Here is a 16,570-nt window from a genome sequence, read left to right on the forward strand (position 1 = left end):
GTTAGGGGAGATAAACCGGCGACAGAGGACAGCAGAATAGGCCCATGGTGATGTGGCATAGCTCAAAAGAATCACAAGAGACTGTTTTCTGAAACGGTGGTGTACTTTGTTTCTAATAAGTTGCACAGTTTTTTTTAGAGAGACGGTTTATTGCAAACACTGTGGCAAATTCACAGTTCGCAACGTGCGACAGACGGTCGGTACACACGTAGCTTCACTGCGGTCACTTTATTGCGTATAATTTATTTGTCGTTCTGATTATGGCGGATCGTGCAGAATGCATTACTGTCAACAAAAACTTAAAGGAAATTCTTGTAGCTCAAACAACAAAGACAAAGGTGATCACCAAACTTATGGAAGGTTTTGGACCGACGAAAAGCAGCTGCGGCACCTGAGATATGTACCCTTCAAAATGAAGCCAGCAGGGGCAGTGAATCCCAAGATTTTTTTTATGGGGGGGGGGGGGGGGGGGGGGTAAGGTGGACCATTTTCTCCTGACCGAGTAAGAGACTTGACATCAGCATACAGTTGGGCCAACAGCAAAGTGAGAGTTGTATGATCAATGCATTCAGCAACAAGAAGGAGAAGTAGCTATCTCCATTTAAAAGGTACCCAACTTCAAGTGAGTGGTGCTTATGCTACCAATACAGCTTACACACATGTTGATTAAAGGTATGATCAGTGGTTTCTCCATTGCCATGGAAACTCATTTACAGCTTGATCTATTGTGAAGGGCTATGACTGTAAAACTTGGAGGCAAGATTGCACTGCCTTACAGTGCTGCAGCCTTGGGGGCTAGTTGGCCTTTGGGGACCATTCCAAACGCCGACTGTCCTAAAGCCCTCTTGTCCGAGAGAGTGACGATGTAACTTGGGCAAGACACTCTCCACTACAATCAGGTATAAGGAGGCCCAGACAGTTGGGATCGCAGCTGCCTCCAATGCTGTTCTAATTGCCACAGTCGGACAGGAATGCCACACATTATTATTTGAAGCTAGTTGCAGTAGTATTAGGAGCAACATCATCATCATCATCATCATCAGCAGCAGCAGCAGCAGCAGTAGTAGTAGCAGTAGTAGTAGCAGTAGTAATGATGATTATAATAACATTGTACTTATATGGCGCAAACTGTCCATAGGGTGAGCTCCCCACCATATGGCAAGTGTGCTTGATATTTCCTGCTTTTTATCGTTCTCTTTATTACTGGCGTTTCCTTCATCTTTCTGTCGTCTCTTGCTCTCCTGTTTCTGTCTTGCTGGTCCATTCACCTGTTTTTTCTTGAAGGCCTTGAATAGTTTTTGTCTTTTTCTGAACTTGACGGTTGTGCACTCCATGCTTTTTGCGTTGGAGGCGACCGATGGCAATGTTTAGTTTTCTATGGCTGTTGTTAGGCCTATATTGTATAATGCTGTTGATTATGTGTAATTATCTTTATGTTCCAGTCGGCTTTTTTAATCCTCTGTTGAGAAAGTGACGGAATTGTCAATGTCAAAGCCATGTCGTATGTGTGTATTTTATATGACTGTACTTGTGCCTCATTTTCTTTTCTATTTTTTCCCCTTAAGTTCTACAGGACCGTCAGTCACAGTTTTCAGCTGTTAACCCCGTGTGCTCAACTGGGCTGTAAGCAACAAAAGATTAATATAAAACATTAAAAATTAAAAAAAGAAAGAAAAACGATTTGGTACTGATACATTTCAGAGTAGTCTACAGAAATCGCGTTGGACGTTCTTGAAAAATATTAAACTTGTCAAAATGTAGGTGAATGATTAGATACACACATGAATTGTTTCCTTTGCTTGAAATAGAATAGAACAGGATAGAATACTTTGATATAATGAAACCTTTATATAATGGAAGTATGATGTCCAGCTTAATGTGAAGAATGTCACGAAATGTGGGATATCCTGTCGTCATGATGACAACTATATCTGTATGAATGCTAGAGAGAGAAGCAGCTAGGGACACAATTCACCATCCTTCACTGCAATTCTCGTAACGTTTGCTCACTGGGGACCTAGATATTTGGCCAACAGGTTTATTTGATAACTCGTTTCTGCAAATAACGTATATAACGAATTTCATCATCTAAACTCTGTGGTTGCAGATAACAACTGCTGAGGTGGGACTGACGGCCATCATCGACCTTTATCCTCGTCTTCTTCATCGTCGTCGCCCTGTCGTCACCGCTATCTTCTGCTTCGTCTTCCTCCTCATCTCGCTGCCCTTCGTCACTCAGGTATACTACGTCATCAGTGCTGACGTCTTCTGCAGTACATCCCCCCCCCCCACCCGGCCCCCACCCTCCCTCCGCCCTCCCGCACTACTCTCTCCCTCTGGCGATTTTGTTTTCCCACATCATTGAATGGCGTATGTGTTGTTCGATATATGAATATAACAAGTGCGCACGAATACGCACCAACCCATTCACTCATACATGCCATAATATACACTCAGGCTCTTTTTGTCAGTTCATTACACCATTTCATTACACCCATTTCAACTTCCACCCCGTCTCCACCTTTTGTTTTCTGGCAATATCATTGAACGTGTAAAGACGTGAAATCGGTGATCAATGCAAAAATTATTTACAGTGCATAGACTGTTTTTTCTGCTTTCTAGGCCTATTTGTTATGTTCATGATGTACATAATTCATTGTCTTATGTTCTGGGACGTCGTTTGTGTGTGGCATGATTTAACAAGAGAGGCAAAGCCTTCAAGACTGACTTGTGTTACACTTGAAAACAAAAATCGTTAAAATGTGTTCTGTATTATTACAAAGCTTTTAAACAACAACAACAACAAAAACAAAACAAACCCGAGCGCAGATTCGAACCTAGCATATTCGGGTTGGAAGACATTGTCGTTGTCACCGCATTATTGCAGATCGATCAATGACGATGTTCGAAGTGATAACGCTGTTTAAATCATGTTGTTTTGGTGTATCTCGGGCATTTAAGATTTCATTTAAGTCAGTGGTAAAGGAGTCGTTGCCATCGTCTCAAGCACACTGCAACATTTTTCTCTGGATCTAGATAGATGTACGACAAGTTTAGTTACATTCCCAAGAAAGTACGACATGGTCGATTCAATAGACGCTGCAGAGTTTCGTTTTTACATGACTGATAGAGGCACGTCACATGATTGCTCTCGAAGTTAATCGGGTCTCCGAAATTTCGAGCAACAGAGGTGATCGAGACAGGCAGAACGTGCAAATCAGTTTTCTTTTTCGACTTTCACTTCATATATATATATATATATATATTTTTTTTTAATTGTGCATATATTGTACAGAATTTGGTTGTAGCAATGAAGGCTATCAGCTGGAGAAATGAGGGACAGCACATGTTTGCTTCTTTTGCATTTGTCGATCGCCTTTGACATTGCTTGCGATTTCGAGTATAAGTTAGATGTGTATGCGCAAGATCCAAGATGGCCGCGGAAAACCCCAGCGGTCTATTTCTATGTTCATTCTAGTTAATTGAGTATCCACTTTGATATATTCGAATGCAGTAAACACGTCAATGATGTAGTTTGTGTCACTGTATGTATTCTATCCAGAATTTGTATTTCTGTTCATTTAACTGCGAATAAGAATAAAACAAGATCTGCACAGACCATACGCAGCCTAGACAACGCTGACTGAAACTCAGTAAAACGGTCAATTCAATTATTCTTTTATCTTCATTCTCGTTAGTTCAGTGTCCACATTAGAATATTCATCTGCAGTAAACACGCTGAGGGTATATTAAGTGTCACTGTATGTGTTCTGTCCAGAATTTGCATTTTTGACGCACTTGTGTAAACATAGTGAGTCTAGTTATAACCCAGTGTTCGAGTGTGTGTGTGTATGCCTGTGCGTCCATGGTAAACTTTAACATTGCCATTTTCTCTGGAAATACTTTATCCGTCAATACCAAATTTGGCTCAAATATAGTAGGGAAAGAAAAGATCTTCACAGTCACACCAAAAATAGTTTGTAAGTCTCCCGAATTAAGCCGTGTTTCCCGTATCATTAATGATTTGTTTATACACACACACACACACACACACACAGACAACCAAACACTGGGTTATAACATAGACTCACTTTGTTTACACAAGTGAGTAAAAAAACAAACAAAAAACAACAACAACAAAACAAAAAAACAACAAAAAACAACCACTATGTGTAACCCTTTCTTCACTTTTTAATTGGTCACTCTCACAGTGGAAGACAGCCCTTTGTCTTTACGCCATTTCTTTGTTCAACAGAATGTTTTAATAATGTGCGTCTTTTAAATCCTGGTATACATTCGTCACTTGTCTAAGATACGTCATCATTTGCGTCATATTTTGCGCCACAATAACTGGAGAAATCTTTTATTTTGATGTCAGTGTCAGTGATTCGGGTTGTACACTCCTGTAGTGATTTTAAACAGAAAACAAGAGAGGCAAGGCCTTCAAGACTCACTTGTGATACACTTAAAAAAAATCTAATTGTTAAAATGTGTTCTCTATTTGTTATTATAAAGCTTCCGGTTAAAAGAAAAAGAAAAATGTCCTAACGGCAGATTCGAACTCCCCGTGTTCGGTGAGAAGAAACTGTCTTACCCATTACACTATCGTGGCTCCTTAACTGACGTTCAAAAATATAATATTTAAACATGCTTTTTAAAAGGGCGATAAATCGATTGCGGTATTCTCAGAGAGAACGCTGTTTAAATCATATTATTCTGGTGTATCTTGGGCATTCAAAAAATCTTTAAGGGCAATTAAAAATTCTTTTTAAGTCCGCGGTAAAGGAGACGTGGCTATCCCCGCAATCACACTGCAACATTTAGCCGTTTTCTCTGGATCTAGATAGATGTACAAGTTTAGTTACACCTGGTTGACACGGTAGATTCAATTTCTCTTTTATGTTCATTCTAGTTTTATAGTTTTAAAGTTGATATGAAAATTGAGTATTTTGTTAAACTAATAACATGTAGAGCCAAGTATATGTACTTGTAAACGTCGTATGAAGTGAAAAGGACTTCATTTTGAGAAACGTCAAGACTGGAAATTTTTACGTTTCATCAATTCAAGGGTATTAACTCTTATGGTTTATTATTTTTAACTGTGAATTCCGACTGATTCTGTGGATATTTTTATGGCAGTTTGGGGCATAATTCAGTAAGTGATGAGGCGTTCACAAATCTTTCTTTGAATAAATATTTAACGGTCTCCTGCTCCAACTTTCCGTCACATGTTATCGTGTATTGTCGATTGAATATAGGATTGAACGGGCAGGTCAACAACTTGAAACAAAATGGCGTCGTTCGCGTTCGCAAAGAATATGAGCACACGCTTTCAATATGTATACATATGTGTACCAATTGATTTTTGCCAATGACCTTCAGGGCACAGCCAGTAGATCTATAAAGTCCACTCGTCGTATTGATTTTAGTATTTTCCGAAAAAGACCACTTGGGCTAATGAACATATTGAAAGCCCTGTACACTGAGAGTAAAACACACAAGCTTTTTATGTATTGAGTATAATTTCAAAATGTAATGTTTAAGATGAGAAAGATCAGTTTAAAGCAAATTAAGTCCCCTAGCATTAATTACTGATTAATTTCTTCTTTTTTTTTTACTATCTGCACCAAAGACATGCACCAGAAATATAACTTCCATGCTTAGCAAAAGAAGTTCCTGTTTGAACAAAAAATGATAAAAATGACTGCTGTTGTTGTGTCAGAATATCAGATCAAAGTGCCAAGTTTAGAGAATTAAAAAAAAATATATAAATATAACAGTAAATACAATTTGCATATAATTTGGCTTCTTTATATATATATATATATATATATATATTTTGTGCCCATCCCAGAGGTGCAATATTGTTTTAAACAAGATGACTGGAAAGAACTGAATTTTTCCTATTTTTATGCCTAATTTGGTGTCAACTGACAAAGTGTTTGCAGAGAAAATGGCAATGTTAAAGTTTACCACGGACACACAGATGCACACACACATACACACACACACACGGACAACCGAGCACCGGGTTAAAACATAGACTCACTTTGTTTACACAAGTGAGTCAAAAATGTATTATGTGTGCGTTTATGTATGTGTCAGAACGCGCATGAACTGTCAATAGGTATGTATATTTACATACAGTATATCACCAAGGAAAGAGAAATCCAGAATGGGCAAGGAAAATTTGGGGAAGCAACCAAATAATGAAACAAATTTAACAAAGTAACAGAATCTGTAATAATGTAACCATGCCGTGTATTTCTCATCTTGTATGCTGGAAGTTCTCGTTTGAAGAGAGAGGAGGCAGTGACAGAGAACTTGTATTTGTATTTGTATTTCTTTTTATCACAACAGATTTCTCTGTGTGAAATTCGGGCTGCTCTCCCCAGGGAGAGCGCGTCGCTACACTACAGCGCCACCCATTTTTTGTATTTTTTCCTGCATGCAGTTTTATTTGTTTTTCCTATCCATGTGGATTTTTCTACATAATTTTGCCAGGAACAACCCTTTTGTTGCCGTGGGTTCTTTTACGTGCGCTAAGTGCATGCTGCACACGGGACCTCGGTTTATCGTCTCATCCGAATGACTAGCGTCCAGACCACCACTCAAGGTCTAGTGGAGGGGGAGAAAATATCGGCGGCTGAACCGTGATTCGAACCAGCGCGCTCAGATTCTCTCGCTTCCTAGGCGGACGCGTTACCTCTAGGCCATCACTCCACTATTGTCTATTTGATGTGTGTGTGCGTGCACACCCATTCGCGCGCTGTCTTTTGTGGCAGGGCGGCATGTACGTGTTTCAACTGGTGGACTGGTTCGTGGCCACTGTCAGCATCATTTTCATCGGCATTCTGGAGTGTGTGGTGGTCGGCTGGATCTATGGTGAGTCTCCCTACATCACACACACAAAAATCACCTCACAGTATTAAACATTCAGAAGGTACCGTGTACCGTGGCTGTAGATTAAGCGTCGGACTTCTGATCCAGATTCGACATGGTGTTGTGTCCACAATGAAATACACTCTACTCCGATTTTCCTTACTCCAGCCAGGTGTGACTGAGTACCTGAGGTTGAGGAAGGTTAAAACGGTGGAAGGAGACGACTGGGCCCCACCTTCCTGTGCCGAGCCCTTGACACAGGGGATGTGAAGTCACAGAACCTGTTGGCCCATAAAGGCTATGGGACCTCGAACCTTTTTTGTTTTGACCTGTGAAGTCGGGCACTGAATTTGTGATTGTGTTTTCACCAACACCATGTAAGAGTTTGCAAGTACTTTACAAACAGTAATTGGTATGTTCTGATTAACACCAACTGTGTTCATCTTTGTTCAACAAACATACACAGCGGAACTTTGCACAACCACATGTAGTTAGAAAGCCATCTTTTTGTTTGTGTTTATAATGTTGTTTATCATTTTCAGATTTTAACTTAAACAAGAGGCAAGGCCTTCAAGACTCACTTGTGATACACCTTTAAAAAAAAATCTAATCGTTAAAATGTGTTCTCTATTTGTTATTATAAAGCTTCGGGTTATAAGAAAAAGAAAAAAGAAAAAAAAGAAGTCATGACGGCAGATTCGAACCCCGCTTGTTCGGGTGAGAAGAAACTGTCTTACCCATTACACTATCGTGGCTCCTTAACTGACGTTCAAAAATATATTTAAACATGCTTTTTAAAAAGGGCGATAAATCGATTGCGGTATTCGCAGTGAGAACACTGTTTAAATCATATTATTCTGGTGTATCTTGGGCATTCAAAAAAATCTTTAAGGGCAATTAAAAATTCTTTTAAGTCCGCGGTAAAGGAGGCGTGGCTATCGCCGCAATCATACTGCAACATTTAGCCGTTTTCTCTGGATCTAGATAGATGTACAAGTTTAGTAACACCCGGTTGACACGGTCGATTCAATTTCTCTTTTATGTTCATTCTAGTTTTATAGTTTTAAAGTTGATATGAAAATTGAGTATTTTGTTAAACTAATAATGTGTAGAGCCAAGTACAAGCACTTGTAAACGTCGTATGAAGTGAAAAGGACTTCATTTTGAGAAAGTCAAGACTGGAAATTTTTACGTTTCATCAATTCAAGGGTATTAACTCTTATGGTTTATTATTTTTAACTGTGAATTCCGACTGATTCTGTGGATATTTTTATGGCAGTTTGGGGCATAATCCAGTAAGTGATGAGGCGTTCACAAATCTTTCTTTGAATAAATATTTAACGGTCTCTTTCTCCAACATTCCATCACATGTTATTGTGTATTGTTGATTGAATATAGGATTGAACGGGCAGGTCAACAACTTGAAACAAAATGGCGTCGTTTGCGTTCGCAAAGAATATGAGCACGCGCTTTGAATATGTATAGATATGTGTACGCAATTGATTTTTGCCCATGACCTTCAGGGCTCAGCCAATAGATCTATAAAGTCCACTCGTATTGATTTTAGTATTTCCGAAAAAGACCACTTAGGCGAATGAACATAGTGAAAGCCCTGTACACTGAGAGTAAAATGTTTTAACACAAGCTTTTTATGTATTGAGTATAATTTTAAAATTTAATGTTTATGATGAGAAAGATCAGTTTAAAGCAAATTAAGCCCCCTTCGTTAATTACAGATTAATTTCCCTTTTTTACTATCAGCACCAAAGACATGCAAAATGAATATAACTTCCATGCTTAGCAAAAGAAGTTCCTGTTTGAAGAAAAAATGATAAAAAATGACTGCTCTTGTTGTTGTGTCAGAATATCAGATCAAAGTGCCAAGTTTAGAGAAAAAAACAAAAACAACAACAACAACAAAAACACCCCCAGTAAATTCAGTTTGCATATAATTTGGCTTCTTTTTTAAAATTTTTTTGTGCCCATCCCAGAGGTGCAATATTGTCTTAAACAAGATGACTGGAAAGAACTGAATTTTTCCTATTTTTATGCCTAATTTGGTGCCAACTGTCAAAGTGTTTGCAGAGAAAATGGCAATGTTAAAGTTTACCACGGACACACAGATGCACACACACATACACACACACAGACACAGACAACCGAGCACCGCGTTAAAACATAGACTCACTTTGTTTACACAAGTGAGTCAAAAAACAACATCAAAGAACAACTCTACTTCCTTGCACATCATGGCTGTTAATCCCTTGACTGCTAAATAATGACGTGAAGCCATCAGCTGTTAACTGCATTTCCTATAACTTGTGTACTTTTCAATGATGTGACTGATTTTGCCGAACAGAGACGATAAAAGGCCAAGAGCAAGAGGTCCAAACTAAAGAATGGTAATTGACAACCTGACAGATCAGCAAAGTCACCATGACAACCTGACAGATCAGCTGAGTCACCATGACAACCTGACAGATCAGCTGAGTCACCATGACAACCTGACCTGTCACCTTGAGTCACCATGACAACCTGACAGATCAACTGAGTCACCATGACAACCTGACAGATCAGCTGAGTCACCATGACAACCTGACAGATCAGCTAAGTCACCATGACAACCTGACCGATCAGCTAAGTCCTCTCTCAGTGTAGATGGCAGCCCTTCACTGACCAGCGTATACCTATCTGTCCAGCCAGGGAGTCAACACACTGGGTTTTGCATTCACAGGTATTCAACGGTTCGGCGATGACATTCACCTCATGCTTGGGAAGCGTCCTCCTTTCATCCTCTGTCTCTTCTGGAAATACATCACTCCATGTCTTCTGTTGGTGAGTGCCCACTTCCTCTCTATCACTCTCTCTCCCTGTCTCTCTCTCTCTCTATCTCTTTCTCTCGCTCCGTGTGTCAAGTGCGTGTGGTAGGTTTGGTGAGCGGAGAGGAGGTGCAGGGTGCTTTCCATCTGCATGCTTTCGGTATCATCTTGTATTAGTATGTTGTATAAAACCTATATAGTAGTAGTAGTCTTCAGTTTAACGTCTTCCACGTTAAGTGATATTAGACGAAAAAAAAAAAAAAAAAAAAGGGGGGGTGGGGGTGGTGGAGGGCGGAGCGTGGTCGTGGGAACGGTATTGGGCAGAGGGTGATGAATTATGTGTGTGTATGTGTGTGTGCGCGTATGTGTGTGTGTGTGGTGGGGAAAGATACAGAGCATTGGAAAAAAATAAGACATTAAAAGGGGAGACACAGGCACAATATAGAAGGAAACGCTAACATCAAACAACTGTAACAACTATAACAAATGTCCAATTGGACTATGCAGCAAACCTTCTGCAATAGCAGATAACATCTTGAAATTGTCAAAAATACATTCAAAAGAATTTTCTGAGAAGTCTGGTAAAAACGATTTCAGAGTCTGACATTCGAAGAGTGTGTGTTTGCTTGAAATAGATTCTCCACATATGCATTCAACATCTCTGCTGAACTTTGTTATAAAAGCGTTCAGCTTTACCCTGTTTGATAATGCCTGAATTTGCCTTAATCTGAATAAATTACTGAATGTATTTGATTGATTGATAGATTCCGGTTGTTGAATATTATTTATACTTTTATATAAAACTTTGCCATTTTGCTGGTATACTTCCCTAACTTTGCTCCATGATGCTTTTTCTAGTAAGCGGTACCCCTCTTGTACAGACAAAGGCACATAAAGGTCTGTGGTTCCCTGTTGGTGTTTTGCACCTTTTCTTGCAGCCCTGTCAGCCCATTCATTATATAGGAGACCGACGTGAGAAGGAACCCAACAAAAAGTTATATGTGTTCCTCTCAAATTCAAAATATGTACAGTGTGACTTATTTCTATTATTATTTTGGACTTGTTCTTACAATTAGGTGAGTTTAAAGCATATAATACAGATTTTGAATCAACACAAAATAAGACTTGAAGAAGGCAAACTGGAAGATCAAGAATATAATTTAAAGCCATAAGAACAGCGATAAGTTCAGCTGTGAATATTGGGAATATTGATCGATCTTTACCAATATGGTATGATCGTTCTGTTTTCAGTTATGGTACAACGAAAGCTGAACCTGCTTTGCCATTGTCATATAGAACCTATATACGTGCATGTGTGTGTGTGTGTGTGTGTGTGTGTGTGTGTGTGTGTGTGGAGGATGAGGTATGTGTGTGTATGCATGTCTACACTGTGGGAGCAACGGAATATTGGAACGTCCGGGTGTGCATATATATATTTTTGTGGGGTTAGGGGTGGGGGATATGGGCGTGGGGTTGGGGGTGGGGGATATGGGCGTATGTGTGTGTGCTTGTACAAGTAAGTGTGCGTGTGTGTGTATGTGTGTGTTGGGGGGGCGCCGGGGGGGGGTGGGGGTGGGGTGCCGTGGAAGCTGCGATATGTAGCCTAGAAATGAGTGTGTGGAGGAGGAGGGGGGTGCAGGGTAATGTGTGTGTGTGTGTGTGTGTGTGTGTGTGTGTGTGTGTGTGTGTGTGTTGGTGCTCATGTTCATTTATGTGTATTTGATTGTGCTTTCATATCTGTGAAACTGCATGTTTGTTGCATTTTTGTTATGCATGTGTGTGTATGTGTGAATGTGTGTCTGCATGTTTTACATTTATTTGCTTATTTATCGTCATTGTTGCTGTTTTTTTGTTTTGTGTGTGTGTGTGTGTGTGTGTGTGTGTGTGTGTGTGTGTGTGTGTGCGCTTAGAGTTGAATTCAAGATTTTGCGCCTTTATAAATATTATTAGCAGTAGTAGTAGTAGTAGTAGTAGTAGTAGTAGTATTTTTATGTATTTATCTATTACTTTTTGTATGTGGGGATAGTGTGCGTGTATGTATGTGAGGATAGCGTGAGTGTTTGTATGTGGGGGTTGTGTGCGTGTTTGTATACGGGGATAGTGTGCGTGTGTGTATGTGAGGATAGCGTGCGTGTGTATATGTAGATGTGCGTGTGTGTATGTGGAGATAGTGAGCGTGTGTGTGTGCGTTCATGTGTTTGTGTGTATGTCTGTGTGCGCGTGTGTATTTGTGTGTATGTGTGTGTGCATGCGTTTGTATGTGTGTGTGTGTGTATTTGTGTGTATGTGTGTGTGCATGCGTTTGTATGTGTGTGTGTGTGTGTGTGTGTGTGTGTGTGTGTGTGTGTGTGTCTCAGAATTCCCTTTTCGTTAGACTGTATCGAACAGAAGAAGAAAAACATCCAGAAAGATACACAGCAGTTTTCAGACCTGAAGGTGGGGAAGCCAGACAACCAACAGCGCACACAGTCTCATTCAGGGCGTGCCGTGGCAGAGTGGGGTAGGTCTTGGACATCTGATCCAGTGTTGACCAGTGACCAGGGTTCGAGGCTGCGTTTCGGCATGGTGGTGTGGTGTGTTTCGGCATGGTGGTGTGTTTCGGCATGGTGGTGTGGTGTGTTTCGGCATGGTGGTGTGGTGTGTTTCGGCATGGTGGTGTGTTGGTGGTGTGGTGTGTTTCGGCATGGTGGTGTGTTTCGGCATGGTGGTGTGGTGTGTTTCGGCATGGTGGTGTGTTTCGGCATGGTGGTGTGTTTCGGCATGGTGGTGTGGTGTGTTTCGGCATGGTGGTGTGTTTCGGCATGGTGGTGTGTTTCGGCATGGTGGTGTGGTGTGTTTCGGCATGGTGGTGTGGTGTGTTTCGGCATGGTGGTGTGTTTCGGCATGGTGGTGTGGTGTGTTTCGGCATGGTGGTGTGTTTCGGCATGGTGGTGTGGTGTGTTTCGGCATGGTGGTGTGTTTCGGCATGGTGGTATGGTGTGTTTCGGCATGGTGGTGTGTTTCGGCATGGTGGTGTGGTGTGTTTCGGCATGGTGGTGTTTTCGGCATGGTGGTGTGTTTCGGCATGGTGGTGTGTTTCGGCATGGTGGTGTTTTCGCATGGTGGTGTTTTCGCATGCCGAGTCCCGGACACTGCCCTGATGCTGTAAAAGGCTGTGGCACCTGATGTCAGTGATGAAGGGAACACTGACAGCCATACACCATTGATCGGGTGGATGGGTGAGGTCATGAGACCAGGGCACGTGAACAGTCTGCATTGCTACCAACATAGAAGTCTGCCTTCCTGATCCATGTCGCTGTGAATAGCTACGTGACCATTATATTTATTTGTAAACCAAACCAGTAAAAACACACACCTGTAAAACCAAATCAGTCAAACACACACCTATAAAACCAAACCAGTCAAACACACACCTGTAAAACCAAACACACACCTGTAAAACCAAACCAGTCAAACAGACACCTTTAAAACCAAACCAGTCAAACAGACACCTTTAAAACCAAACCAGTCAAACAGACACCTGTAAAACCAAACAGACCCCAGTAAAACCAAACCAGTAAAATCAGACACCTGTAAAACCAAGCCAGTCAAACACCTGTAAAACCAAACAGACCCCTGTAAAACCAAACAGACACCTGTAAAACCAAACAGACCCCAGTAAAACCAAACCAGTAAAATCAGACACCTGTCGGCAGGTGTTGCTGATCATCACCTTTCTGAACTACACACCGCCGACCCTGGGGGACTATGTGTACGGCCCTGGGGGCACGGCGTTTGGCTGGTGTGTGGCCTTCTCCTCCTTCCTGCCCATCCCGGCTGTCGCTCTGCATCAGCTGTGGAAAGCTGAGGGATCTCTGATACAGGTCAGGCTTTTCAAAATATTTTTGTTCATTCAGTTTGTTTTTATAATTTTGTTTTACAATGCACAAAACTTAATATTGAATATTACAGATACAATACATTGCATTGAATTAATGTATAACAAGAAAAAGAAGCGTAGGCCTAACAAGAAATAGGATAGACATAAAAGAAGAACATAGGGTATACATAGTGCGTATTCTGCACACTTTTTTTTTTTATCACTACCACACATATATACTTCGTTTATGTCTCTGAAATTACCGACTTTGAGGAGCGCTATGAAATGCAGCACTGTGATTTATGACAATCACCCACACCTGGGTGAAATTTTTTTGGGGGGTGGGGGGTTAATATGTGTGGATACCATCATCTTTAGCATGATAGCGCACGACCTACCTCCACCTGTGATCTGGAACACACACACACACACACACACACACACACACACACACAATCATATAAACAGATAATCGCTGTCGCATTTCACATTTTTTTCATTTGGTCAGACAGTTCCATACCGTGAAATGAGTTCACTGCTTACTGCTAACTGCTTCTATAATTCTCCAGGCTTGTAGGGGCACTTGCATAGTCCAACACAGCACCACAATCCTCCATCACCCCCCCCCCCCCCCCGGCCACCCTCCCACACACACACCTATACTCACACCGTGCTTGATCCACCCGGTAAACAAAGCAAAACATCACTTGTATTGTAGTGCATTGTATCACTCTTCGGTCAGGACACATTAATTTTCTGTTTTGAATTTTGGACTGCTCTCCCAAGGGACAGCGCGTCGCTACATTGAGAGTGCCACCCATTTTTTTGTATTTTTTCTGCTTGCATGTTTATTTGCTTTCAAAGTTAATTCTTCTGCAGAATGTTGCCAGTGACAACCCTCTTGTTACCTTTGGTTCTTTCATGTGCGCGAAGCGCGTGCTGCACCTGTAAAACCAAACTCGGTTTATCGTCTCATTCCAATGACTAGCATTCAGACCACAAGTCATGGTCTAGTGGAGGAGGATAAAGTACTGGTGAGTGTGGGATTCGAACCAGTGCGCTTCCATTCTCTCGCTTCCTAGGTGGCCGACACTCCGCTCATCAGCAGCAAATAAAAACCAGCCAACCAACCAATCCACAGGATGTCATCTAAATTATCTGTGTGCGTGTGTGTGTGTGTGTGTGTGTGTGTGCGTGCGTGCGTGCGTGCGTGCGTGCGTGCGTGTGTGTGTGTGTGTGTGCAGAGACTCCGGCACACGCTGAAGCCTGACTACAACGTCTGGAAACCTGCTGACGTCACAGCTCGCTTGGAGTATCGCAAAGGATTTGAACACAACATTTGAGGAAAAAACGGCACCAAAAAAAAAAAAAAAAAAAAAAAAAAAAAAAAAAAAAAAAAAGTTTCAAGTGACCAGTAAACAGGAAGCACCGTGGCAGAATCAGTTGGGGGTTGGTCATCTGACCCGGTGTTCACCAGTGATCAGGGTTCGAGGCTATGTTTCGACATGGTGTTATGTCCCTGGTAAAGGCACTTTACTCAGGTGTGAGCGGGCACCTGACTAGGGTTGGGGGAAGTTAGAACGGCGGAAGGAGAGGATCGGGCCCCGCCTTCCTAAGTCCAGTCCTAGACACAGTGGACAAGAATTCACTGCCCAGGTGACTGGAAAAGGTTGTGAAACCTTTAACCTTATTTGTTAAGTGTGGGCAACAACGAGTGTCAATGTGTTTGTAAAATCAATCATCGTCGTGATTACCTTCACCCATTTGTGACAGAACTGTACATTCCACTACTGACATTTGATAAAGAAAAATCCCGCAAAAAGTGTTTGGATCACTAATGCTGCCGTCCTCATTCCAAGTTGTTTTTCTGGAATGTGACCTGTGTCAAACAACGCACAGAGAAATCTTCCCCGTCATTACCAGCATTTTTAAAGAACTTTCGAACAGGTAGGTTCCTGCTGCTGTTCTGGGCTTAATTTTCTCATAACTGCAAGTTTGACCCCTCCTTACAATTTGACCTAAGAATTCAGTGTCGTCAACCTCACTGTCGTGAACATCGGGATCACCACAACCACAGCTGTCATCTAAATCATCATTCCTCTCTTCAATTCGTCATCATTATCAGGAGAAATGTTGCCGTTATCATCGGAGTCTTGTGTTTGTAAAACACCCTTAAAGTGTTAACCAGTTTAGTACATAAATCTTGTTTTATCTTTTTGCCAGATATTTCATTAATATTATTCCAAATTCTTTCTGATCCTTAGAATGAACTGTTCTAGAACTGTATCATTGTTTTAATTTTTCTCTAACATTTTTTATAGTCTTTTCTAGCTTTGCAATAATTATTAGCGTTTATCATGTATTTTCAGGTTCTTTTTCATTGACTTTGACTTTGCTTGTTCTTGTATGTGATCAATTTAAATATTCACAAGAAATAATCAAACACTATTGTTATCCTTTAGTTTAGTCTCTTATTCACGCAGTTTTTAGATGCGGTTTTAGCGTTTTACTTTAGCGTTTATACTTTTTATAGTATAATCCTCACTTATGCAATAAGCACATAACTGCCTTTAATTCTTGTTGGCTTTCAGAATATCTTGTCTTTGTAATACGAAGAGAGAGAGAGAGAGAGAGAGTATGCACTGTATTTCAGTACTTGCTCATACTACGCCCAGCCCTACCCCGTTTCACCTTCACCTATATACAATGATAACAGGAAAAGCTTGTACGTACAAATGAGATGAGATCTTGCACATAAAAAAATCATCAAAATTCGCATAGTGATTGGCAATGTGTTTGTCAATTGCCATTTTAAGGGCGAATTATATTAGCCTGGATTATCCCACAGATGCTGATGCAACCAAAACGCTGGGCACTTCATTCATTCCCAGATTAGAATACTGCACTTCTTTATTAACATGTTTACCTTCTGTCACAGAACCTTTACAGAAAGTTCAAAACTCAACAGCTCGTCTCATCTTGACAGCCTCTCGCAAACAGCCTGTATTTT

General features: G+C 41.0%; 1 protein-coding gene across 1 annotated transcript in view; it reads left to right on the forward strand.

The window, feature by feature from the left end:
• LOC143275900 (sodium- and chloride-dependent GABA transporter 1-like) overlaps nt 1-16,064 on the forward strand; it is a 43,878-nt gene extending 27,814 nt beyond the window's left edge. The window contains exons 11-15 of the mRNA XM_076580224.1: nt 2,108-2,239; nt 6,786-6,885; nt 9,617-9,717; nt 13,397-13,564; nt 14,805-16,064. Of these exons, the coding sequence (XP_076436339.1) occupies nt 2,108-2,239; nt 6,786-6,885; nt 9,617-9,717; nt 13,397-13,564; nt 14,805-14,903 (600 nt within the window). The 3' untranslated portion in view covers nt 14,904-16,064. The remainder of the gene's footprint in view (nt 1-2,107; nt 2,240-6,785; nt 6,886-9,616; nt 9,718-13,396; nt 13,565-14,804) is intronic.
• Nucleotides 16,065-16,570: the final 506 nt, after the last annotated feature.

This window comes from Babylonia areolata, chromosome 31, assembly GCF_041734735.1.
Source record: "Babylonia areolata isolate BAREFJ2019XMU chromosome 31, ASM4173473v1, whole genome shotgun sequence".
Taxonomy (NCBI): Eukaryota; Metazoa; Mollusca; class Gastropoda; order Neogastropoda; family Buccinidae; genus Babylonia; species Babylonia areolata.